This window comes from Hypanus sabinus, chromosome 1, assembly GCF_030144855.1.
Source record: "Hypanus sabinus isolate sHypSab1 chromosome 1, sHypSab1.hap1, whole genome shotgun sequence".
Lineage (NCBI taxonomy): Eukaryota > Metazoa > Chordata > Chondrichthyes > Myliobatiformes > Dasyatidae > Hypanus > Hypanus sabinus.
Window position 1 is genome coordinate 72375858 of NC_082706.1, and position 27118 is coordinate 72402975.

Sequence of the window (27118 nt, forward strand, 5' to 3'; positions counted from 1 at the left end):
TCAATGCTGACAAGTGTGAGGTGTTGCACTTTGGGAAGACCAACCAGGGTAGGTCTTACACTGAGTGGTAGGGCACTGAGGAGTGTGGTAGAACATAGGGATCTGGGAATAGAGATCCATAATTTCTTGAAAGTGACGTCACAGGTAGATAGGGTTGTAAAGCATACTTTTGGTACATTGGCCTTCATAAGTCAATGTATTGAGTACAGAAGTTGGGATGTATGTGGAAATTGAATAAAACATTGGTGAGGTCTATTTTGGAATATTGGGTGTAGTTTTGGTCATCTACCTATTGGAAGGATGTAAATAAGATTGAAAGAATACAGAGAAAATTTACAATGATGTTTGTTGCCAGGACTTGAGGATCTGAGTTAGAGGTAAAGGTAGAATAGTTTAGGACTTTATTTCATAGAACCCAAAAGATTAAAGGAAGATTTGACAATTATAGACAGGCTAAATGCAAACAGGCTTTTTCCACTGAGGTCGGGTGAGACTACAAGGAGATGTCATGGGTGAAAGGTGAAATAATGAAGGGGGACATGAGGGGAAACCTTCACTGAGAAGGTGGTGAGAGCATGGAATGAACTGCCAGCAAAAGTTGCAGATGTGGGGTCAATTTCAACACTTCAGAGAAATTTGGATAGGTTCATGGATGAGAGGGGTTTGGAGGGCTACAGTCTGGGTGCAGGTTATAACATAGAATAGTACAGCACAGTACAGGCCCTTCAGGCCCACAATGTTGTGCCGACCCTTAAACCCTGCCTCCCATATAACCCCCTTAAATTCCTCCATATACCTGTCTAGTAGTCTCTTAAATATCACTAGTCTATCTGCCTCCACCACTGACTCAGGTAGTGCATTCCATGCACCAACCACTATATGAGTAAAAACCTTCCTCTAATTTCCCCCTTGAACTTCCCACCCCTTACCTTAAAGCCATGTCCTCTTGTATTAAGCAGTGGTGCCCCAGGAAAGAGGTGCTGGTTGTCCACTCTAACTATTCCTCTTAATATCTTGTATGCCTCTATCATGTCTCCTCTCATCCTCCTTCTCTCCAAAGAATAAAGCCCTAGTTCCCTTAATCTCTGATCATAATGCATACTCTCTAAACCAGGCAGCATCCTGGTAAATCTCCTCTGTACCCTTTCCAATGCTTCCACATCCTTCCTATAGTGAGGCAATTTGTGAGTACTGGACACAGTATAGTGAGTACTGAACACAGTACTTCAAGTGTCGCCTAACCAGAGTTTTACAGAGCTGCATTATTACCTCGTGACTCTTAAACTCTATCACTCTATCACTTGACTTATGAAAGCTAACTTATTAAGCTTTCTTAATTGCCCTATCTACCTGTGTGGCAACTTTCAGGGATCTGTGGACATGTACCCCCAGATCCCCCTATTCCTGCACACCCAAATATCCTGCCATTTACTTTGTACTCTGTACTCTGCCTTGGAGTTTGTCCTTCCAAAGCGTACTGCCTCACACTCCATCTGCCACTTCTCAGCCCACTTCTGCATCCTATCCATGTCTCTCTGTATTCTTCGACAATGCTCTACACTATCCACAACACCACCAACATTTGTGTCATCTGCAAAATCGCCAACCCACCCCTCTACCCCCACTTCCAGGTCATTAATAAAAAAGTAGAAAGTAGAAGTCCCAGAACCGATCCTTGTGGGACACCACTAGTCACAACCCTCCATTCTGAATGTACTCCCTTCACCACAACCCTCTGCTTTCTGCAGGCAAGCCAATTCTGAATCCAACTTGCCAAACTTCCCTGGATCCCATGCCTTCTGACCTTCTGAATAAGCCTACCGTGTGGTGATGGGACTAGGCAGATTAATGGTTCAGCACAAACTAGATGGGCTGAAGGGCCTGTTTATGTGCTATGGTGTTCTATAACTTTGCTGAAAATTGCACAAAAATTCCTACAGAGGATTTTGCTCATAAAGAGAATTACATCTTCTACTTTGCATTATTTTCTGTGAAAACTGCTAGATTTGTCAGGTGCTTTTTGTAAGGAAAAATGCAGAGGTTTATAAAATCATATAATCTATAACACGATCTTATCATATATACATAACTAATAAAGCTACTTGTTTTTCTTTTCACTCAAGGGACATGAGCTTTATAGGCATTTAATTGTCCACCCCTAAAACTGCCCTTGAGAAGGTGGCTGCAGCCTTCTGGAACTGCTGCAGTTTTTGACACATGGGGATACCCGTAATGCTGTCAGGGAGGGAGCTGCAACATTTTGACTCAGCAATAGAAAAGGAAAGGTGATACACAGTCGTTCCAACTCAGAATGGTGTGTGGCTTCAAAGGTAACTTCCAGGAAGTGGTGTGCCCATGCTTTTGTGCCCTTGTCCTTTTAGCTGGTAGAGGCCATGAGTTTCAAATATTCTGTCTATGGTGAGTTAGACCATAAGATGCAGAAGCAGAGTTAGGCCATTCAGCCAGTCAAGTCTATTCTGTCACTTCATCATGGCAGAATCAGAACCTACCTATCTCTGTTTTAAATATACCCAATGACTTTGTCTCCACAGCTGTCTGTGGCAACAAATTCCACAGATTCACCACCCTTTAGCTAACGAAATTCCACCTCATCTCAGTTCCAAAAGGATCTCTTTGTATTCTGAGGCTGTGCTCCTAGACTCGTCCACTTTAGGAAACATCCTCTCCATGTTCACTCTATCTAGGCATTTCAGTTTCAATGAGATCCCCCTCGCATTCTTCTAAGTTCCAGTGAGTACAGCCCCAGAGCCATCAAACATATACTGTGGTGCATTCTGTAGATGGTACAATCTGTTGCCATTTTCGCTGGTAGTAGGGTGAATGAATGCTTGAGATGTTCCGCAGTAGTAGGATAAGTGAATGCTTATGGACGTTCCGCTGGTCGTCAGGTGAGTGAATGGAGTGCCTATCAGCCAGGCTGCTGTGTTCTGGGGTATTGAGCTTCTGGAATATCGTCAAAACTGCTGAATTGTCTTGTAGGTAGTGGACAGGCTTTGGAGGTGAATTAGGAGGTGAGTTACTCACCACAGGATTCTTGTTTCTGACCTGCTCTTATTGTTAGATTGTCTACTCAAGTTTGGTTTCCAGTCACTGATAACAGGCAATTGATAACTGGGGATTCAGCGATGGAAGAATGTGGAAGTGTTAGGAAGTGTTAGAGGAGATTTACCAAGGTGCTGCCTGAATTAGAGAGCATGCCTCAAAAGGATAGATTGAGTGAGGTAGGGTTTTTCTCTTTGGAGTGAAGGAGGATGAGAGGTGTACAAGATGATAAGAAGCATAGATTGTGGACAGTCAGAGACTATTTCCCAGGGCGTAGGTGGCTAATATGAGGAGGCATAGTTTTAAAATGATAGGAGGAAGGTATGGGGGGAATGTCAGAATTAAGTTTATTTTCACATACAGAGTGGTGAGTATATGGAATGCACTGCCAGGGATTGTGATAGATGCAGATACAACAGGGATGTTTGAGAGATCCTTAGATAGGCATATGGATGATTGAAAAAGGGAGGATTATGTAGGAAGGAAGTGCTAGATTGATCTTGAGTTATGTTAAAAGGTCAGAAGAACATTGTGGGTCAAAGGGCCCGTGTTGTAATGTTCTATGAATGTTTCACAGAATGTCAGGGATAATAGCTGGGTTTTCTCTTATTGAATATTATATTTCCAGGCATGAATGTTAATTGGCATCAGTCAGACGAAGCTGGGGTACTGTTGATAACTTGCTGCATTTGATCGTGGACTGCTTCATGTTATGAGGAGCTGTGAAGATGCTGAACACTATATTATCATCAGGGAACATCTCTACTTCGAATCTTACGACTGAAAGAAAGACATTGATGAAGCATATGAAGATGGTTGGGCTTAGAACATTACCCTCAGAAAACCGCGCAGGGATATCCTGTGATTGGCTGCTGTGAGGAATGCCTGCAGAGATATCCATCAAGATAACTGGTGAAAAATCACAAATATAAACTTGTTCTAACATAGGAGAACAGATGAGGTTTGTGATTTTTATTGATTAGGCCAGTTTAATTAGCATTGTGTTATTATATTAAAGCCAACCTGTGCTGAAGTTTCTCAGTTTTATTGCCCAAATGCTTAGTGTTAGGGCAAAGGAAATAACTCTCGTTTGGGTTCCTACACAGAGCTAACATCAGTTAGCTTGTTTATCTAAGAATGAGCTGTTTGACTTTTCTGAAATCTGGAAATTCATGAGCCTTTTACCAAACTATTGAGTCAAGAGTAAACATTTTCTTATCCATAATATTAACGTGAAAATACAAAAATAACTATTCCATTTTAGAACTTTTTTTTGACCTGAGACTGTTCTTCTCTCTACATTTGATAGACAATTTAAAACTACTGCTTTTTAACACGTGCCCATAAGTTGGCTGCAATAACAGAGTACGAATTTGAACCTTACTGTTGACGATTGCAGTAGGTAAAATGGATGCCATGGCTGCTTGTTGAGGGAGCAGCTGTATGGTATCCAGGAGGCGTGCTGGATACATGCCCTCTGTGATAGCCATTTGGCTGACAGCTTGCAGTCTTGAGTCAAATTCCACAGCAAATGCAACCAGCTCCTCTCCTTCCAGGAGCATTTTTGTCATTGTGCACCAAAGCTGCCCACCTGGACAAAAAGAAAAGAAAAACAGTTTTAAGGCTTGGCTGAAGTTTAGTGTCTTACAAAAACAATCTGATCTTTAATTATAACATGTAGGCCAAGCTCTCTTCTAGCTGCTGCCATCGGGAAGGAGGTACAGAAGCCTTAGGTCCCACACCACCAGGTTTAAGAACAGTTATTACCTTTCAACCTTCATGCTCCTGAACCAGCGTGGATAACTTCCCAACACTCAACTGATTCCATTGTCTATGGACTCACTTGCAGGGACTCTACAATTCCATATTATATATTTCCCGATTTACTTATTATTATTATTATTATTTGTTTTTGTTTTTACACATTGGTTGTTTGTTAAGTCTTTGTGTGTAGTTTTTGATTGTATTTCTTTGTTCTATTGTGATTGCCCACAAGAAAATGAACCTCTGGGTAGTATATGGTGATATATGGAACTTAGTTTAATAATGTATTTATTTGAACTTTGAAGATGTTGGAGGCCAGTGACTAGTGGTGTGCCTCAGGGATCTGTACTGGGTCCAATGATGTTTGTTATATACATTAATGATCTGGATGATGGGGTGGTAAATTGGATTAGTAAGTATGCAGATGATACTAAGATAGGTGGCGTTGTGGATAATGAAGTAGGTTTTCAAAGCTTGCAGAGAGATTTAGGCCAGTTAGAAGAGTGGTCTGAAAGTTGGCAGATGGAGTTTAATGCTGATAAGTGTGAGGTGCTACATTTTGGTAGGACTAATCAAAATAGGACATACATGGTAAATGGTAGGGCATTGAGGAATCACTCTGCAGTAGAACAGAGTGATCTAGGAATAATGGTTCATAATTCCCTGAAGGTGGAATCTCATGTGGATAGGATGGTGAAGAAAGCTTTTGGTATGCTGGCCTTTATAAATCAGAGCATTGAGTATAGGAGTTGGGATGCAATGTTAAAATTGAACAAGGCATTGGTGAGGCCAAATTTGGAGTATTGTGTACAGTTCTGGTCACTGAATTATAGGAAAGATGTCAACAAAATAGAGAGAGTACAGAGGAGATTTACTAGAATGTTACTTGGGTTTCAGCACCTAGGTTACAGAGAGAGGTTGAACAAGTTAGTCTTTATTCTTTGGAGCTTAGAAGGTTGAGGGGGGACTTGATAGAGGTATTTAAAATTATGAGGGGGATAGATAGAGTTGACATGGATAGGCTTTTTCCATAGAGAGTAGGGGATATTCAAACAAGAGGACATGAGTTGAGAGTTAAGGGGCAAAAGTTTAGGGGTAACACAAGGGGGAACTTCTTTACTCAGAGAGTGGTAGCTGTGTGGAATGAGCTTCCAGTAGAAGTGGTAGAGGCAGGTTTGATATTGTCATTTAAAAAAAAAATTGATAGGTATATGGACAGGAAAGGAATGGAGGGTTATGGATTGAGTGCAGGTCGGTGGGATTTGGTGAGAGTAAATGTTCGGCACGGAATAGAAGGGCTGAGATGGCCTGTTTCCTTGCTGTAATTGTTATATGGTTATATGTTGATAAACTTGTTGCTATTAGGAAAATAATACATTACACCATTTTTCCAACCAATCTAGTTATGTTCCTAATCCCTCACACTTATATTGGTTTTCATTAAGACCATAAGAGAGAGGAGCAGAATCAGGCCATTTGGCCTATCAAGTCTGTGAACAAAGCAGTTTCAAATGCTCTCAAGTAGAAATATCTGATTTTAACTGATTCTGATCGTGGCAGTTCTGCTCTCAGCGTAGGCTTGACTTTGGAGATATTTTAAGTTGAGCCAATAAAACTAACTTTTTCAGGTGGCTATAAATCTTTGAATATTTTCTCCAACTACCAACTTACGTCATCAGTTACTATTGTTATTACAAGAAAAAGAAAGCAGTTATCAGAGTAATCATTTCAAAATACAAATGAATGGGGCAGGAAATAGGGTTATTTTAACAAATTTCTCAAAATAGAAATTAATCTAAAGCAGCATAATGCATATGTTAATATTAGAACACACAGAGATACTTTGAAGGGTTTTTAGTAACTCAGTCACACTGGCCTCTCTGGGTCCAAACAAAGGTGTTCTTTGTGTCTTTTGTGTGATTGCAAGACACTGCTAGATATTGAGAACATCAAGTGCTGCAGGTCTGTCCCACTGCCGGGTTGCTTGATGGCAGTGGAGATGGACTTGTTGTGCACTGTTGCCAGCGACTACAGACACCCAAGGCAAGGCATCAAGGGTCCAACAAACAGTGCAAATGATTGTCATGGATGTTTTTCCTGTGATCACAAGATCCTGTTAAAATAATGGTAATGTAGAATACTGAAAATCTGGTTCACTGACGAAACTGACACCGTGTGAGCTGTATGGCATCAATTGTCACGTGGGCCAGGGAAGGAGACACTGCAGTCAGTGTGGGAGAGAGCTGGAGCCTGTGCTGAGTTGGTCAGTGTTTGCTTGGTGGAAGATGAGTTGGATTGCATTTGCCTCCAGCTGCACTAGCGCATAGAGAGGAATATTGCGCCATGAATCTACTGGCCACAGCACTCAGGGATTTATATATATATAGTTTGTGTGACAGTATGTTTACTACTATCATCATTATATTGCTATATGCTGTATATGACTGTTGGTAATGTGCTTTGCACCTTGGCCCTGGAGGAAAGCTTTTCATTTGGCTTTGTTCATGGATATGGTTAAATTACAATTAAACTTGAACATGAACAATTAAGCTTAAACTAGGCTGAAACCGGGACATGGAAGAAGTAAGATGGTGCCTCTAGACTCCAATTTCATAACTACTACTACTACTACTACTACTACTACTACTGTCTTAAGAATTCCTACATGCAAACATACGAGTTAGGAGCAGGAATAACTCCTCACAAGCCTGAAAGTAACTAATGATTTGTAAACAGAAATGCAAAGTTGAGATTGCAGGTCTTAGACAGACAGGCAGACATACTTTAATTTCCCTCGGGATCAATAAAGTATGTCTGTCTGTCTTAGACCTGCAATCTCAACTTTGTGTTGCTGTTTACAAGTCATAGAATCAGTCACTGAAATCTGCCTACCAGTTCTGTGCCAACTACCGAGCACCCAATGGTCTAATCCTGCAGTAATTCCATTATATTCTCTCCATATCTTCATCAACTCTTCCACACCAGATGCAATTTTTACAGTGACCATCTTTGGCACGTGGGAGAAATTGGTGAATGTGAATTTGACATTTCTGCTGGTTTCTCTTTTGTATTTGACCTTTGACTCTATATAATTTCTAGAAATTCAGAAACTGCTTTTCCTGAGGCAGAATGTAGGCATGTCACAGCTGATTTCCAGGAATTAAATTTTGGGCACAGGTGTAAAGCATAACTCCTCATCCATCCGTAAGGGATTTCCTATTACACCAGAGGAATTTTATTACACTTTTACCATCAGTAAGCTTTAAGGTCTTTTGAATCTGATCAGCCAGATTATTTTTCCCAGACGATGATTATTAGAAGCAGAATTAAGCCATTCCGCCGATCAAGTCTTTTCCACCATTTGATCACACCTGAATTAATTTCCCTTGCAACCCCCAGCCCCCCACTTTAAGATCAATCCACTTTCTCTCAGAACCTGAAAATTATTTTCTCCAAATATTTATCCAATTCCCTTTAAAAATACCCTCAATCAATTCTGCTTCCACAAATCTAAAGTAAAATGTTCCAAAATGTAACTACAGAGAGAAAAATAATCCTACTTAGACTTCAAGCAAAATGCTTAAACAAATTAACACAATCAGTCACTATCATAAGCAGCTTTATCATATCTTTACCAACTTTCTTTGCAGCAAGCAGAATAGTTTAACAATGCAATAAAATTTGTGGAATCAATCTGTGCATCTTAGGATCTTTACGTCCATTCTAAAAGTTACATGATCAAAATGGTACACAATACCCTAAGTTGTAAACCAGACAATAGCATGGCTAATATTCCAATTTGTCAAAATAATTTATTGTTAAAGATATTCCTTGTCATGCTGGTAAAAAAAATTATGATGGAAGTAGATTAACTAGGCAATAGACTTAAAAAGGAAAACAGACATACAGTGGCATGCTAAAGTTTGGGCACTCCTGGTCAAAATTTTCGTTACTGTGAATAGTTAATTGAGTAGAAGATGATCTGATCTCCAAAAGTCATAAAGTTAAAGGTGAAACATTCTTTTCAACATTTTAAGCAAGATTAGTGTATTATTTTTGTTTTGTTCAATTTTAGAGTGAAAAAAAATGAAAGGAGCACCATGCAAAAGTTTGGGCATCCCAAGGGATTTGAGCTCTCAGATAACTTTTATCAATGTATCAGACCTTAATTAGCTTGTTAGGGCTATGGCTTGTTCACAGTCATCATTAGGAAAGGCCAGGTGATGCAAATTTCAAAGGTTTATGAATACCTTGTCTCAACAATCAGCAGCCATGGGAAGAATGGGCGAAAATCCCCCAAACAAGAATTGAAGGACTCTTATCTGGCTACAGAAAGCATTTACAAGCTGTGATACTTGCCATAGGGGGTGTTACAAAGTACTGACCATGCAGGGCACCCAAACTTTTGCTTTGGGCCCTTTTCCTTTTTTTGTTATTTTGAAACTGTAAAAGATGGAAATAAAAAAGTAATCTTGCTTAAAACATTAAATAAATGTGTCATCTTTAACTTTATGCCTTTTGGAAATCAGGTAATCTTTTACTCGCTTAGCTATTCACAGTAACAGAAATTTTGACCGGGGTGCCTGTTCTTTTGCATGCTACTGTATAGTTTAAAAAAGGACAATAATTAATAAGATACTGGAGGAACAGCAAGTCAGGCAAAAGGAAAGTCAGCCTTTCGGGTAGAGACTCTGCACTCAGTAACATTCATCGTAAATTAATTTCATTACATGTTCTGCACAAATAAATTAAACTGAATGATTTTAATATATAGAGAGGTTCTGCAACAGAACTGGATACAGGAAATGCAATATTATCACCTTACATCAGGATGTTGACAGTGGATGGAAACATGTCAATTTCCATTGGTTACCATTTGAGTAGAGCTTCTGCATTGCTTTATAAATCTGCATTTGATTTCTGTTACCTGCAAACATTTTCTTTCTCCAAATACAATTCCAATATGCATTACCATAATGTTGTTTAACAGGCTCTCCAAATACCATTTCATTAAACATAATTTGCAATGTACAGAATAAATTATTTGATATTTATTCTAATTAAATGCAAACCATGTTATTGCAACTGGTTTGTTAAATTGATGCTAATTGATTTGGATAAAATGGAAACATAGGAAGCAAAATTATGCCTACCTGTCATTTTGATTTGGATTCTTTGTTGGAAACCAGTTAATTAATTAATTCTTCATTTGTGAATCAAATTATTCTTTGATAGCTATTCCCTTTTGTATTCAGCATCAACAATCTTTGGAACTGACAAGGAGTGAAGATACACAACAAATCAAGGAGAATAAGGTGGTCAGAAGATATTTCAAAAATCAGACTTTCACAGCCTTCCATCTTTACTTTGGCCTCCAATTAATTTCCCATCACTCTTTTATTGTTGCTTCTCTATAAGGTTGGATGTGATTCTGGGTGTCTCTTTAGTGCAGCAAATAGGTAATGTTTAGGTTTGAGGCTGGATGGTAAATGGTGGTAAAATACTTGACATGAATTTTGGGCATACTAGTGAGCTATTAACTATCACAGGTACAGAATATTTTTCAACAGCACATACTAGAGTTGAAACTCAGGGTGATTTTCCACATCTATAATTCAACGGTGTTATTCTTCACACTCTTTTAACTGAAGTTGGTAAATCAGAACAAGACACGTCTTGAACAAAAAGTACAAAATTACAAACTGGGCAAATATACAACTAGGTTTTTCTGCCATCTATTTTGTATAGATCTTAAAGATTTAGAAAACTAATCCTAATAGATATTTATTTTTAACAAAACAGTGAATTCAGCATAACCTATCTTATTCATTAGAGAAGCAAACACTAGAACCTTTGATAAGTAACTACAGTGTTTATTTTCTAATATGACAACACTTTTACCTACAATTCATTTTTTCCCTCCTGCAGATTAAAATTTAAAATGACTGCAAGAATCTGGCAGAAGAGATAAGGACAAATAAGATATGCTAACACTCTGACTGAATTAGGACATTGTTGTATCAGAACCCAGGCCAATTAATTAAGCCTGTCTGTTACTTTTCAACAATGTGCAAACAAACCTATGTAAAACCCTTCATCATTTTCATCATTTATTTTTCAAATGCAAAGTGATTGTGACAATTGGTTTCTACATCCTGGTTACATATGCAGATTAATGATTTACTCATTGTCCATAAATCTCTTCAGAGAAAAATAATTACTGTAACTTCTAATTTTTAATCAATGTGACTTCTTTCAGAAAATGAGAATTTAGAGCGCACACAGCCTTTCCACAACTGGTGGCCTGAAGGTGAGTGGTAATGAGGTGAAAGTACAAACCTGAGATCAGGGCTGCACCATGGTAGCGTAGTGGTTAGCACAAAGCTTTATATACCAGCGACTGTGGTACAATTCCTGCCACAGTCTGTAAGGAGTTTGTACGTTCTCCCTGTGACCATGTGGGTTTGCTCACACAGTCCAAAGATGCACTGGTTGGTAGGTTAATTGATCAGTATAAATTGTCCTGTGATTAGGCTAGGGTTAAATTGAGGGTTGCTGGGTGGGGCGGCGCAACTCAAAGGGCTTATTATAAGCTGCAGCTCAATAAATAAATAAATGGGTTAGAAGAAAATGCAATTGACAAGTGGATATGGTATTGTGCAAATTGGGATTGCCATTGACAATGATTGGCATTAAGTGGCATTGGACAAGGTAGCTGACAACAGACAAATAGGGTGGGAGAAAGAAGTGGAAATGAAGATGGCTATAAAGTTGATAGTAAGAGCTGATAGTAAGCAGAGGGAAGACAAAAATGATTTTTTTTTGTAAAATAAGGGGGGAATACAGAGAAGCTGGGAGTTGCCCTAGGGAAGGAGGAGGATTACAAATAAGAGAAAATCTGTAGATGCTGGAAATCCAAGCAACACGCATAAAATGCTACAGGAACTCAGCAGGCTAGGCAGCATCTATGGAAAAAAGTACAGTCAATGTTTCAGGCCAAGACCCTTCAGCAGGGAGGCGTCTCAGCCAGAAACGTGGACTGTACATTTTTCTACAGATGCGTCTTGGCCTGTTGAGTTTCTCCAGCATTTTGGGTATGTTGCAAGAAGAAGGATTATAGATAGCTACCTTGTTTAAGTATGGGACGAAAAGAAAATAGTTAACTTTATCTGCCAGAAGTGGTGGGGGGGGGGGGGGTGGTAAGAGTAAATGTGATCTGGGGAGTGAAATCAGGCAGATGGCACAAACAACAAGATGACTTAAGAGTACCAGCATGAATGGAAAAGAGTAGGAGAAGAGTAAGGGAGTGACAAAGAGTTTACCAAGTTGAAGAAGGAAAAGATTCTGAAAAAAATCTGGTGCAAATAGCACTTTATTGAAGTGATGGAAAGTGTGACCACAGTTTTGCTGTGAAAGGGTGGGATTGTCCTGACATTGTTTTGTAGAAAATATGGGCAGCTGGATGAGCATGATGACCTCTGTCAGTAAGAGGGAAATGGATGGGCTAGGCATTCCTGTGCATGGCATAGGGGAGCAAGTGGATTCACACATTTTATTTTTAATGGTGGTGAATTAGATGTTAAGATGTCCCTGGAAATGGGAGTAGAGTGAAAGGATAGGTTTTTCAGATGTTGCTTTGGATGGACAAAATACTTAGGTGAATGTGTGAAGAGATGTATGCATCTCATCTCTCAGTGAAAGGCTGAGGCATGAGATGAATACAGTGAGAGAGGGCAGTTGAAAGGGTACAATATCTCAGTGATAGGGTGGGGAAGGTGCACAAAACTAGCAAGGAATATAAAACAATGCATGAGAGGTTCATCAAGTACGTCTGAAAGAAAGCAACAGTGGAGATTGGAGACTTCTATTAGAGGCGGCTACATTAGGGACATTTAAGAGACAGTTAAAAAGTTCAAAGTTCATTTACTATCAAAGTATGTATATAGTATACAACTCTGAGATTCTTCTTCTTCTGCAGATAGCTACAAAACAAAGAAAAAGCATGCAAATCAATTTAGGGAGATATAGAAAGCCCAGCCCTCCTGCACAAAAAACACCATCATTAACCTCTAAAACCCCACAAACACCTCCAAAAATACAAGAACAATGGCCCAGAGATCCCTCTCTTCCCACACAAAAACTTAACAAAAATACAAGAACATCGACCTCAAACCCCTCCCCTCACACAAAACGCAACAAGAACATTGGCCCAGAGATCCCTCTCTCCCCACACAAAAACTTAACAAAAATACAAGAACATCGACCTCAAACACCTCCCCTCATACAAAACACAACAAGAACATTGGCCCAGAGATCCCACTCTCCCCACACAAAAATTTAACAAAATACAAGACCATCGACCTCAAACCCCTCCCCTCACGCAAAACACAACAAGAACATTGGCCCAGAGATCCCTCTCTCCTCACACAAAAACTTAACAAAAATACAAGAACATCGACCTCAAACCCCTCCCCTCACACAAAACACAAGAACATTGGCCCAGAGATCCCTCTCTCCCCACACAAAAACTTAACAAAAATACAAGAACATCGACCTCAAACCCCTCCCCTCACACAAAACTCAAGAACATTGGCCCAGAGATCCCTCTCTCCCCACACAAAAACTTAACAAAAATACAAGACCATCGACCTCAAGCCCCTCCCCTCACGCAAAACACAACAAGAACATTGGCCCAGAGATCCCTCTCTCCCCACACAAAAACTTAACAAAAATACAAGAACATCGACCTCAAACCCCTCCCCTCACACAAAACACAACAAGAACATTGGCCCAGAGATCCCTCTCTCCCCACACAAAAACTTAACAAAAATACAAGACCATCGACCTCAAAGCCCTCCCCTCATACAAAACACAACAAGAACATTTGCCCAGAGATCCCTCTCTCCCTACACAAAAACTTAACAAAAACACAAGAACATCGACCTCAAACCCCTCCCCTCACGCAAAACACAACAAGAACATTGGCCCAGAGATCCCTCTCTCCCCACACAAAAACTTAACAAAAATACAAGAACATCAACCTCAAACCCCTCCCCTCACACAAAACACAAGAACATTGGCCCAGAGATCCCTCTCTCCCCACACAAAAACTTAACAAAAATACAAGACCATCGACCTCAAGCCCCTCCCCTCACGCAAAACACAACAAGAACATTGGCCCAGAGATCCCTCTCTCCCCAAACAAAAACTTAACAAAAATACAAGAACATCGACCTCAAACCCCTCCCCTCACACAAAACACAAGAACATTGGCCCAGAGATCCCTCTCTCCCCACACAAAAACTGAACAAAAATACAAGACCATCGACCTCAAACCCCTCCCCTCACACAAAACACAACAAGAACATTGGCCCAGAGATCCCTCTCTCCCCACACAAAAACTTAACAAAAATACAAGAACATCGACCTCAAACCCCTCCCCTCACACAAAACACAAGAACATTGGCCCAGAGATCCCTCTCTCCCCACACAAAAACTTAACAAAAATACAAGAACATCGACCTCAAACCCCTCCCCTCACACAAAACACAAGAACATTGGCCCAGAGACCCCTCTCTCCCCACACAAAAACTTAACAAAAATACAAGAACAACGACCTCAAACCCCTCCCCTCACACAAAACTCAAGAACATTGGCCCAGAGATCCCTCTCTCCCCACACAAAAACTGAACAAAAATACAAGACCATCGACCTCAAACCCCTCCCATCACACAAAACACAACAAGAACATTGGCCCAGAGATCCCTCTCTCCCCACACAAAAACTTAACAAAAATACAAGAACATCGACCTCAAACCCCTCCCCTCACACAAAACACAAGAACATTGGCCCAGAGATCCCTCTCTCCCCACACAAAAACTTAACAAAAATACAAGACCATCGACCTCAAGCCCCTCCCCTCACGCAAAACACAACAAAAACATTGGCCCAGAGATCCCTCTCTCCCCACACAAAAACTTAACAAAAATACAAGAACATCGACCTCAAACCCCTCCCCTCACACAAAACTCAAGAACATTGGCCCAGAGATCTCTCTCTCCCCACACAACAACTTAACAAAAATACAAGAACATCGACCTCAAACCCCACCCCTCACACAAAACACAAGAACATTGGCCCAGAGATCCCTCTCTCCCCACACAAAAACTTAATAAAAATACAAGACCATCGACCTCAAGCCCCTCCACTCACGCAAAACACAACAAGAACATTGGCCCAGAGATCACTCTCTCTCCCCAAACAAAAACTTAACAAAAATACAAGAACATCGACCTCAAACCCCTCCCCTCACACAAAACTCAAGAACATTGGCCCAGAGATCCCTCTCTCCCCACACAAAAACTTAACAAAAATACAAGACCATCGACCTCAAGCCCCTCCCCTCACGCAAAACACAACAGAAATATTGGCCCAGAGATCCCTATCTCCCCACACAAAAACTTAACAAAAATACAAGACCATCGACCTCAAACCCCTCCCCTCATACAAAACACAACAAGAACATTGGCCCAGAGATCCCTCTCTCCCCACACAAAAACTTAACAAAAATACAAGAACATCGATCTCAAACCCCTCCCCTCACACAAAACACAAGAACATTGGCCCAGAGATCCCTCTCTCCCCACACAAAAACTTAACAAAAATACAAGAACATCGACCTCAAACCACTCCTCTCACACAAACCTCAAGAACATTGGCCCAGAGATCCCTCTCTCCCCACACAAAAAGTTAACAAAAATACAAGAACATCGACCTCAAACCCCTCCCCTCACACAAAACACAAGAACATTGGCCCAGAGATCCCTCTCTCCCCACACAAAAACTTAACAAAAATACAAGACCATCGACCTCAAGCCCCTCCCCTCACGCAAAACACAACAAGAACATTGGCCCAGAGATCCCTCTCTCCCCAAACAAAAACTTAACAAAAATACAAGAACATCGACCTCAAACCCCTCCCCTCACACAAAACACAAGAACATTGGCCCAGAGATCCCTCTCTCCCCACACAAAAACTGAACAAAAATACAAGACCATCGACCTCAAACCCCTCCCCTCACACAAAACACAACAAGAACATTGGCCCAGAGATCCCTCTCTCCCCACACAAAAACTTAACAAAAATACAAGAACATCGACCTCAAACCCCTCCCCTCACACAAAACACAAGAACATTGGCCCAGAGATCCCTCTCTCCCCACACAAAAACTTAACAAAAATACAAGAACATCGACCTCAAACCGCTCCCCTCACACAAAACACAAGAACATTGGCCCAGAGACCCCTCTCTCCCCACACAAAAACTTAACAAAAATACAAGAACATCAACCTCAAACCCCTCCCCTCACACAAAACTCAAGAACATTGGCCCAGAGATCCCTCTCTCCCCACACAAAAACTGAACAAAAATACAAGACCATCGACCTCAAACCCCTCCCATCACACAAAACACAACAAGAACATTGGCCCAGAGATCCCTCTCTCCCCACACAAAAACTTAACAAAAATACAAGAACATCGACCTCAAACCCCTCCCCTCACACAAAACACAAGAACATTGGCCCAGAGATCCCTCTCTCCCCACACAAAAACTTAACAAAAATACAAGACCATCGACCTCAAGCCCCTCCCCTCACGCAAAACACAACAAAAACATTGGCCCAGAGATCCCTCTCTCCCCACACAAAAACATAACAAAAATACAAGACCATCGACCTCAAACCCCTCCCCTCATACAAAACACAACAAGAACATTGGCCCAGAGATCCCTCTCTCCCCACACAAAAACTTAACAAAAATACAAGAACATCGACCTCAAACCCCACCCCTCACACAAAACACAAGAACATTGGCCCAGAGATCCCTCTCTCCCCACACAAAAACTTAATAAAAATACAAGAACATCGACCTCAAACCCCTCCCCTCACACAAAACACAAGAACATTGGCCCAGAGATCCCTCTCTCCCCACACAAAAACTTAACAAAAATACAAGACCATCGACCTCAAGCCCCTCCCCTCACGCAAAACACAACAAAAACATTGGCCCAGAGATCCCTCTCTCCCCACACAAAAACATAACAAAAATACAAGACCATCGACCTCAAACCCCTCCCCTCATACAAAACACAACAAGAACATTGGCCCAGAGATCCCTCTCTCCCCACACAAAAACTTAACAAAAATACAAGAACATCGACCTCAAACCCCACCCCTCACACAAAACACAAGAACATTGGCCCAGAGATCCCTCTCTCCCCACACAAAAACTTAACAAAAATACAAGAACATCGACCTCAAACCCCTCCCCTCACACAAAACTCAAGAACATTGGCCCAGAGATCCCTCTCTCCCCACACAAAAACTTAACAAAAATACAAGAACATCGACCTCAAACCCCACCCCTCACACAAAACACAAGAACATTGGCCCAGAGATCCCTCTCTCCCCACACAAAAACTTAATAAAAATACAAGACCATCGACCTCAAGCCCCTACACTCACGCAAAACAGAACAAGAACATTGGCCCAGAGATCACTCTCTCTCCCCAAACAAAAACTTAACAAAAATACAAGACCATCGACCTCAAACCCCTCCCCTCATACAAAACACAACAAGAACATTGGCCCAGAGATCCCTCTCTCCCCACACAAAAACTTAACAAAAATACAAGAACATCGATCTCAAACCCCTCCCCTCACACAAAACACAAGAACATTGGCCCAGAGATCCCTCTCTCCCCACACAAAAACTTAACAAAAATACAAGAACATCGACCTCAAACCACTCCTCTCACACAAACCTCAAGAACATTGGCCCAGAGATCCCTCTCTCCCCACACAAAAAGTTAACAAAAATACAAGAACATCGACCTCAAAGCCCTCCCATCACACAAAACACAGCAAGAACATTGGCCCAGAGATCCCTCTCTCCCCACACAAAAACTTAACAAAAATACAAAAACATCGACCTCAAACCCCTCCCCTCACACAAAACACAAGAACATTGGCCCTGAGATCCCTCTCTCCCCACACAAAAACTTAACAAAAATACAAGAACATCGACCTCAAACACGTCCCCTCACACAAAACACAACAAGAACATTGGCCCAGAGATCCCTCTCTCCCCACACAAAAACTTAACAAAAATACAAGACCATCGACCTCAAACCCCTCCCCTCATACAAAACACAACAAGAACATTGGCCCAGAGATCCCTCTCTCCCCACACAAAAACTTAACAAAAATACAAGAACATCGACCTCAAACCCCTCCCCTCACACAAAACACAAGAACATTGGCCCAGAGATCCCTCTCTCCCCACACAAAAACTTAACAAAAATACAAAAACATCGACCTCAAACCCCTCCCCTCACACAAAACACAAGAACATTGGCCCTGAGATCCCTCTCTCCCCACACAAAAACTTAACAAAAATACAAGAACATCGACCTCAAACACGTCCCCTCACACAAAACACAACAAGAACATTGGCCCAGAGATCCCTCTCTCCCCACACAAAAACTTAACAAAAATACAAGAACATCGACCTCAAACCCCTCCCCTCACACAAAACACAAGAACATTGGCCCAGAGATCCCTCTCTCCCCACACAAAAACTTAACAAAAATACAAGAACATCGACATCAAACCCCTCCCCTCACACAAAACTCAAGAACATTGGCCCAGAGATCCCTCTCTCCCCACACAAAAACTTAACAAAAATACAAGAACATCGACCTCAAACCCCTCCCCTCACACAAAACTCAAGAACATTGGCCCAGAGATCCCTCTCTCCCCACACAAAAACTTAACAAAAATACAAGAACATCGACCTCAAACCCCACCCCTCACACAAAACACAAGAACATTGGCCCAGAGATCCCTCTCTCCCCACACAAAAACATAACAAAAATACAAGACCATCGACCTCAAACCCCTCCCCTCATACAAAACACAACAAGAACATTGGCCCAGAGATCCCTCTCTCCCCACACAAAAACTTAACAAAAATACAAGAACATCGACCTCAAACCCCACCCCTCACACAAAACACAAGAACATTGGCCCAGAGATCCCTCTCTCCCCACACAAAAACTTAACAAAAATACAAGAACATCGACCTCAAACCCCTCCCCTCACACAAAACTCAAGAACATTGGCCCAGAGATCCCTCTCTCCCCACACAAAAACTTAACAAAAATACAAGAACATCGACCTCAAACCCCACCCCTCACACAAAACACAAGAACATTGGCCCAGAGATCCCTCTCTCCCCACACAAAAACTTAATAAAAATACAAGACCATCGACCTCAAGCCCCTCCCCTCACGCAAAACACAACAAGAACATTGGCCCAGAGATCACTCTCTCTCCCCAAACAAAAACTTAACAAAAATACAAGAACATCGACCTCAAACCCCTCCACTCACACAAAACTCAAGAACATTGGCCCAGAGATCCCTCTCTCCCCACACAAAAACTTAACAAAAATACAAGACCATCGACCTCAAGCCCCTCCCCTCACGCAAAACACAACAAAAACATTGGCCCAGAGATCCCTCTCTCCCCACACAAAAACTTAACAAAAATACAAGACATTCGACCTCAAACCCCTCCCCTCATACAAAACACAACAAGAACATTGGCCCAGAGATCCCTCTCTCCCCACACAAAAACTTAACAAAAATACAAGAACATCGATCTCAAACCCCTCCCCTCACACAAAACACAAGAACATTGGCCCAGAGATCCCTCTCTCCCCACACAAAAACTTAACAAAAATACAAGAACATCGACCTCAAACCACTCCTCTCACACAAAACTCAAGAACATTGGCCCAGAAATCCCTCTCTCCCCACATAAAAAGTTAACAAAAATACAAGAACATCGACCTCAAACCCCTCCCCTCACACAAAAGACAAGAACATTGGCCCAGAGATCCCCCTCTCCCCACACAAAAACTGAACAAAAATACAAGAACATCGACCTCAAAGCCCTCCCCTCACACAAAACACAGCAAGAACATTGGCCCAGAGATCCCTCTCTCCCCACACAAAAACTTAACAAAAATACAAGAACATCGACCTCAAACACGTCCCCTCACACAAAACACAACAAGAACATTGGCCCAGAGATCCCTCTCTCCCCACACAAAAACTTAACAAAAATACAAGACCATCGACCTCAAACCCCTCCCCTCACGCAAAACACAACAAGAACATTGGCCCAGAGATCCCTCTCTCCCTACATAAAAAGTTAACAAAAATACAAGAACATCGACCTCAAACCCCTCCCCTCACACAAAACACAAGAACATTGGCCCAGAGATCCCTCTCTCCCTACATAAAAAGTTAACAAAAATACAAGAACATCGACCTCAAAGCCCTCCCCTCACACAAAACACAGGAAGAACATTGGCCCAGAGATCCCTCTCTCCCCACACAAAAACTTAACAAAAATACAAAAACATCGACCTCAAACCCCTCCCCTCACACAAGAACATTGGCCCTGAGATCCCTCTCTCCCCACACAAAAACTTAACAAAAATACAAGAACATCGACATCAAACACGTCCCCTCACACAAAACACAACAAGAACATTGGCCCAGAGATCCCTCTCTCCCCACACAAAAACTTAACAAAAATACAAGACCATCGACCTCAAACCCCTCCCCTCATACAAAACACAACAAGAACATTGGCCCAGAGATCCCTCTCTCCCCACACAAAAACTTAACAAAAATACAAGAACATCGACCTCAAACCCCTCCCCTCACACAAAACACAAGAACATTGGCCCAGAGATCCCTCTCTCCCCACACAAAAACTTAACAAAAATAGAAGAACATCGACCTCAAACCCCTCCCCTCACACAAAACTCAAGAACATTGGCCCAGAGATCCCTCTCTCCCCACACAAAAACTTAACAAAAATACAAGACCATCGACCTCAAGCCCCTCCCCTCACGCAAAACACAACAAGAACATTGGCCCTGAGATCCCTCTCTCCCCACACAAAAACTTAACAAAAATACAAGAACATCGACCTCAAACCCCTCCCCTCACACAAAACACAAGAACATTGGCCCAGAGATCCCTCTCTCCCCACACAAAAACTTAACAAAAATACAAGACCATCGACCTCAAACCCCTCCCCTCACGCAAAACACAACAAAAACATTGGCCCAGAGATCCCTCTCTCCCCACACAAAAACTTAACAAAAATACAAGAACATCGACCTCAAACCCCTCCCCTCACACAAAACACAAGAACATTGGCCCAGAGATCCCTCTCTCCCCACACAAAAACTTAACAAAAATACAAGAACATAGACCTCAAACCCCTCCCCTCACACAAAACTCAAGAACATTGGCCCAGAGATCCCTCTCTCCCCACACAAAAACTTAATAAAAATACAAGACCATCGACCTCAAGCCCCTCCCCTCACGCAAAACACAACAAGAACATTGGCCCAGAGATCACTCTCTCTCCCCAAAGAAAAACTTAACAAAAATACAAGAACATCGACCTCAAACCCCTCCCCTCACACAAAACTCAAGAACATTGGCCCAGAGATCCCTCTCTCCCCACACAAAAACTTAACAAAAATACAAGACCATCGACCTCAAACCCCTCCCCTCATACAAAACACAACAAGAACATTGGCCAAGAGATCCCTCTCTCCCCACACAAAAATTTAACAAAAATACAAGAACATCGATCTCAAACCCCTCCCCTCACACAAAACACAAGAACATTGGCCCAGAGATCCCTCTCTCCCCACACAAAAACTTAACAAAAATACAAGAACATCGACCTCAAACCCCTCCCCTCATACAAAACACAACAAGAACATTGGCCCAGAGATCCCTCTCTCCCCACACAAAAACTTAACAAAAATACAAGTACATCGATCTCAAACCCCTCCCCTCACACAAAACACAAGAACATTGGCCCAGAGATCCCTCTCTCCCCACACAAAAACTTAACAAAAATACAAGAACATCGACCTCAAACCACTCCTCTCACACAAAACTCAAGAACATTGGCCCAGAGATCCCTCTCTCCCCACACAAAAACTTAACAAAAATACAAGACCATCGACCTCAAGCCCCTCCCCTCACGCAAAACACAACAAGAACATTGGCCCAGAGATCCCTCTCTCCCCAAACAAAAACTTAACAAAAATAGAAGAACATCGACCTCAAACCCCTCCCCTCACACAAAACTCAAGAACATTGGCCCAGAGATCCCTCTCTCCCCACACAAAAACTTAACAAAAATACAAGAACATCGACCTCAAACACGTCCCCTCACACAAAACACAACAAGAACATTGGCCCAGAGATCCCTCTCTCCCCACACAAAAACTTAACAAAAATACAAGACCATCGACCTCAAACCCCTCCCCTCACGCAAAACACAACAAGAACATTGGCCCAGAGATCCCTCTCTCCCCACACAAAAACTTAACAAAAATACAAGAACATCGACCTCAAACCCCTCCCCTCACACAAAACACAAGAACATTGGCCCAGAGATCCCACTCTCCCCACACAAAAACTTAACAAAAATACAAGAACATCGACCTCAAACCCCTCCCCTCACACAAAACTCAAGAACATTGGCCCAGAGATCCCTCTCTCCCCACACAAAAACTTAACAAAAATACAAGACCATCGACCTCAAACCCCTCCCCTCACGCAAAACGCAACGAACATTGGCCCAGAGATCCCTCTCTCCCCACACAAAAACTTAACAAAAATACAAAAACATCGACCTCAAACCCCTCCCCTCACACAAAACACAAGAACATTGGCCCAGAGATCCCTCTCTCCCCACACAAAAACTTAACAAAAATAGAAGAACATCGACCTCAAACCCCTCCCCTCACACAAAACTCAAGAACATTGGCCCAGAGATCCCTCTCTCCCCACACAAAAACTTAACAAAAATACAAGACCATCGACCTCAAGCCCCTCCCCTCACGCAAAACACAACAAGAACATTGGCCCTGAGATCCCTCTCTCACCACACAAAAACTTAACAAAAATACAAGAACATCGACCTCAAACCCCTCCCCTCACACAAAACACAAGAACATTGGCCCAGAGATCCCTCTCTCCCCACACAAAAACTTAACAAAAATACAAGACCATCGACCTCAAACCCCTCCCCTCACGCAAAACACAACAAAAACATTGGCCCAGAGATCCCTCTCTCCCCACACAAAAACTTAACAAAAATACAAGAACATCGATCTCAAACCCCTCCCCTCACACAAAACACAAGAACATAGGCCCAGAGATCCCTCTCTCCCCACACAAAAACTTAACAAAAATACAAGACCATCGACCTCAAACCCCTCCCCTCATACAAAACACAACAAGAACATTGGCCCAGAGATCCCTCTCTCCCCACACAAAAACTTAACAAAAATACAAGAACATCGACCTCAAACCCCTTCCCTCAGAGAAAACTCAAGAACATTGGCCCAGAGACCCGCCTCTCCCCACACAAAAACTGAACAAAAATACAAGACCATCGACCTCAAACCCCTCCCCTCACACAAAACACAAGAACATTGGCCCAGAGATCCCTCTCTCCCCACACAAAAACTTAACAAAAATACAAGACCATCGACCTCAAACCCCTCCCCTCATACAAAACACAACAAGAACATTGGCCCAGAGATCGCTCCCTCCCCACACAAAAACTTAACAAAAGTACAAGACCATTGACCTCAAACCCCTCCCCTCACACAAAACACAACAAGAACATTGGCCCAGAGATCGCTCCCTCCCCACACAAAAACTTAACAAAAGTACAAGACCATCGACCTCAAACCCCTCCCCTCATACAAAACACAACAAGAACATTGGCTCAGAGATCCCTCTCTCCCCACACAAGAACTTAACAAAACTACAAGACCATCGACCTCAAACCGCTCCCCTCACACAAAACACAACAAGAACATTGGCCCAGAGATCCCTCTCTCCCCACACAAAAACTTAACAAAAATACAAGACCATCGACCTCAAACCCCTCCCCTCACACAAAACACAAAAAGAGCATTGGCCCAGAGATCCCTCTCTCCCCACACAAAAACTTAACAAAAATACAAGACCATCGACCTCAAACCCCTTCCGTCAGACAAAACTCAAGAACATTGGCCCAGAGACCCGCCTCTCCCCACACAAAAACTGAACAAAAATACAAGACCATCGACCTCAAACCCCTCCCCTCACACAAAACACAAGAACATTGGCCCAGAGATCCCTCTCTCCCCACACAAAAACTTAACAAAAATACAAGACCATCGACCTCAAACCCCTCCCCTCATACAAAACACAACAAGAACATTGGCCCAGAGATCCCTCTCTCCCCACACAAAAACTTAACAAAAATACAAGAACATCGACCTCAAACCCCTCCCCTCACACAAAACACAAGAACATTGGCCCAGAGATCCCTCTCTCCCCACACAAAAACATAACAAAAATACAAGAACATCGACCTCAAACCCCTCCCCTCACACAAAACTCAAGAACATTGGCCCAGAGATCCCTCTCTCCCCACACAAAAACTTAACAAAAATACAAGAACATCGACCTCAAACCCCTCCGCTCACACAAAACTCAAGAACATTGGGCCAGAGACCCCCCTCTCCCCACACAAAAACTTAACAAAAATACAAGAAGATCGACCTCAAACCCCTCCCCTCACACAAAACACAGCAAGAACATTGGCCCAGAGATCCCTCTCTCCCCATACAAAAACTTAACAAAAATACAAGAACATCGACCTCAAACCCCTCCCCTCACACAAAACACAAAAAGAGCATTGGCCCAGAGATCCCTCTCTCCCCACACAAAAACTTAACAAAAATACAAGACCATCGACCTCAAACCCCTTCCCTCATACAAAACACAAAAAGATCATGGGCCCAGAGATCCCTCTCTCCCCACACAAAAACTTAACAAAAATACAAGAACATCGACCTCAAACCCCTCCCCTCACACAAAACACAGCTAGAACATTGGCCCAGAGATCCCTCTCTCCCCACACAAAAACTTAACAAAAATACAAAAACATCGACCTCAAACCCCTCCCCTCACACAAAACACAAGAACATTGGCCCAGAGATCCCTCTCTCCCCACACAAAAACTTAACAAAAATACAAGAACATCGACCTCAAACCCCTCCCCTCACACAAAACACAACAAAAACATTGGCCCAGAGATCCCTCTCTCCCCACACAAAAACTTAACAAAAATACAAGAACATCGACCTCAAACCCGTCCCCTCACGCAAAACACAAGAACATTGGCCCAGAGATCCCTCTCTCCCCACACAAAAACTTAACAAAAATACAAGAACATCGACCTCAAACCCCTCCCCTCACAGAAAACTCAAGAACATTGGACCAGAGACCCCCCTCTCCCCACACAAAAACTTAACAAAAATAGAAGAACATCGACCTCAAACCCCTCCCCTCACACAAAACTCAAGAACATTGGCCCAGAGATCCCTCTCTCCCCACACAAAAACTTAACAAAAATACAAGACCATCGACCTCAAGCCCCTCCCCTCACGCAAAACACAACAAGAACATTGGCCCTGAGATCCCTCTCTCACCACACAAAAACTTAACAAAAATACAAGAACATCGACCTCAAACCCCTCCCCTCACACAAAACACAAGAACATTGGGCCAGAGATCCCTCTCTCCCCACACAAAAACTTAACAAAAATACAAGACCATCGACCTCAAACCCCTCCCCTCACGCAAAACACAACAAAAACATTGGCCCAGAGATCCCTCTCTCCCCACACAAAAACTTAACAAAAATACAAGAACATCGATCTCAAACCCCTCCCCTCACACAAAACACAAGAACATAGGCCCAGAGATCCCTCTCTCCCCACACAAAAACTTAACAAAAATACAAGACCATCGACCTCAAACCCCTCCCCTCATACAAAACACAACAAGAACATTGGCCCAGAGAACCCTCTCTCCCCACACAAAAACTTAACAAAAATACAAGTACATCGACCTCAAACCCCTTCCCTCAGACAAAACTCAAGAACATTGGCCCAGAGACCCGCCTCTCCCCACACAAAAACTGAACAAAAATACAAGACCATCGACCTCAAACCCCTCCCCTCACACAAAACACAAGAACATTGGCCCAGAGATCCCTCTCTCCCCACACAAAAACTTAACAAAAATACAAGACCATCGACCTCAAACCCCTCCCCTCATACAAAACACAACAAGAACATTGGCCCAGAGATCCCTCTCTCCCCACACAAAAACATAACAAAAATACAAGAACATCGACCTCAAACCCCTCCGCTCACACAAAACTCAAGAACATTGGGCCAGAGACCCCCCTCTCCCCACACAAAAACTTAACAAAAATACAAGAAGATCGACCTCAAACCCCTCCCCTCACACAAAACACAGCAAGAACATTGGCCCAGAGATCCCTCTCTCCCCATACAAAAACTTAACAAAAATACAAGAACATCGACCTCAAACCCCTCCCCTCACACAAAACACAGCAAGAACATTGGCCCAGAGATCCCTCTCTCCCCACACAAAAACTTAACAAAAATACAAGAACATCGACCTCAAACCCCTCCCCTCACGCAAAACACAACGAGAACATTGGCCCAGAGATCGCTCCCTCCCCACACAAAAACTTAACAAAAGTACAAGACCATTGACCTCAAACCCCTCCCCTCACACAAAACACAACAAGAACATTGGCCCAGAGATCGCTCCCTCCCCACACAAAAACTTAACAAAAGTACAAGACCATCGACCTCAAACCCCTCCCCTCATACAAAACACAACAAGAACATTGGCTCAGAGATCCCTCTCTCCCCACACAAGAACTTAACAAAACTACAAGACCATCGACCTCAAACCGCTCCCCTCACACAAAACACAACAAGAACATTGGCCCAGAGATCCCTCTCTCCCCACACAAAAACTTAACAAAAATACAAGACCATCGACCTCAAACCCCTCCCCTCACACAAAACACAAAAAGAGCATTGGCCCAGAGATCCCTCTCTCCCCACACAAAAACTTAACAAAAATACAAGACCATCGACCTCAAACCCCTTCCGTCAGACAAAACTCAAGAACATTGGCCCAGAGACCCGCCTCTCCCCACACAAAAACTGAACAAAAATACAAGACCATCGACCTCAAACCCCTCCCCTCACACAAAACACAAGAACATTGGCCCAG

The 27118-nt window shown here is 42.5% G+C and overlaps 1 protein-coding gene across 1 annotated transcript in view; it reads right to left on the minus strand.

Moving 5' to 3' along the window:
• The window catches only part of zfpm2a (zinc finger protein, FOG family member 2a), a 730484-nt gene that overhangs the window by 30009 nt on the left and 673357 nt on the right, over positions 1-27118 (minus strand). The window contains exon 5 of the mRNA XM_059984624.1: positions 4448-4654. Coding sequence (XP_059840607.1) covers positions 4448-4654 — 207 coding nt within the window. The remainder of the gene's footprint in view (positions 1-4447; positions 4655-27118) is intronic.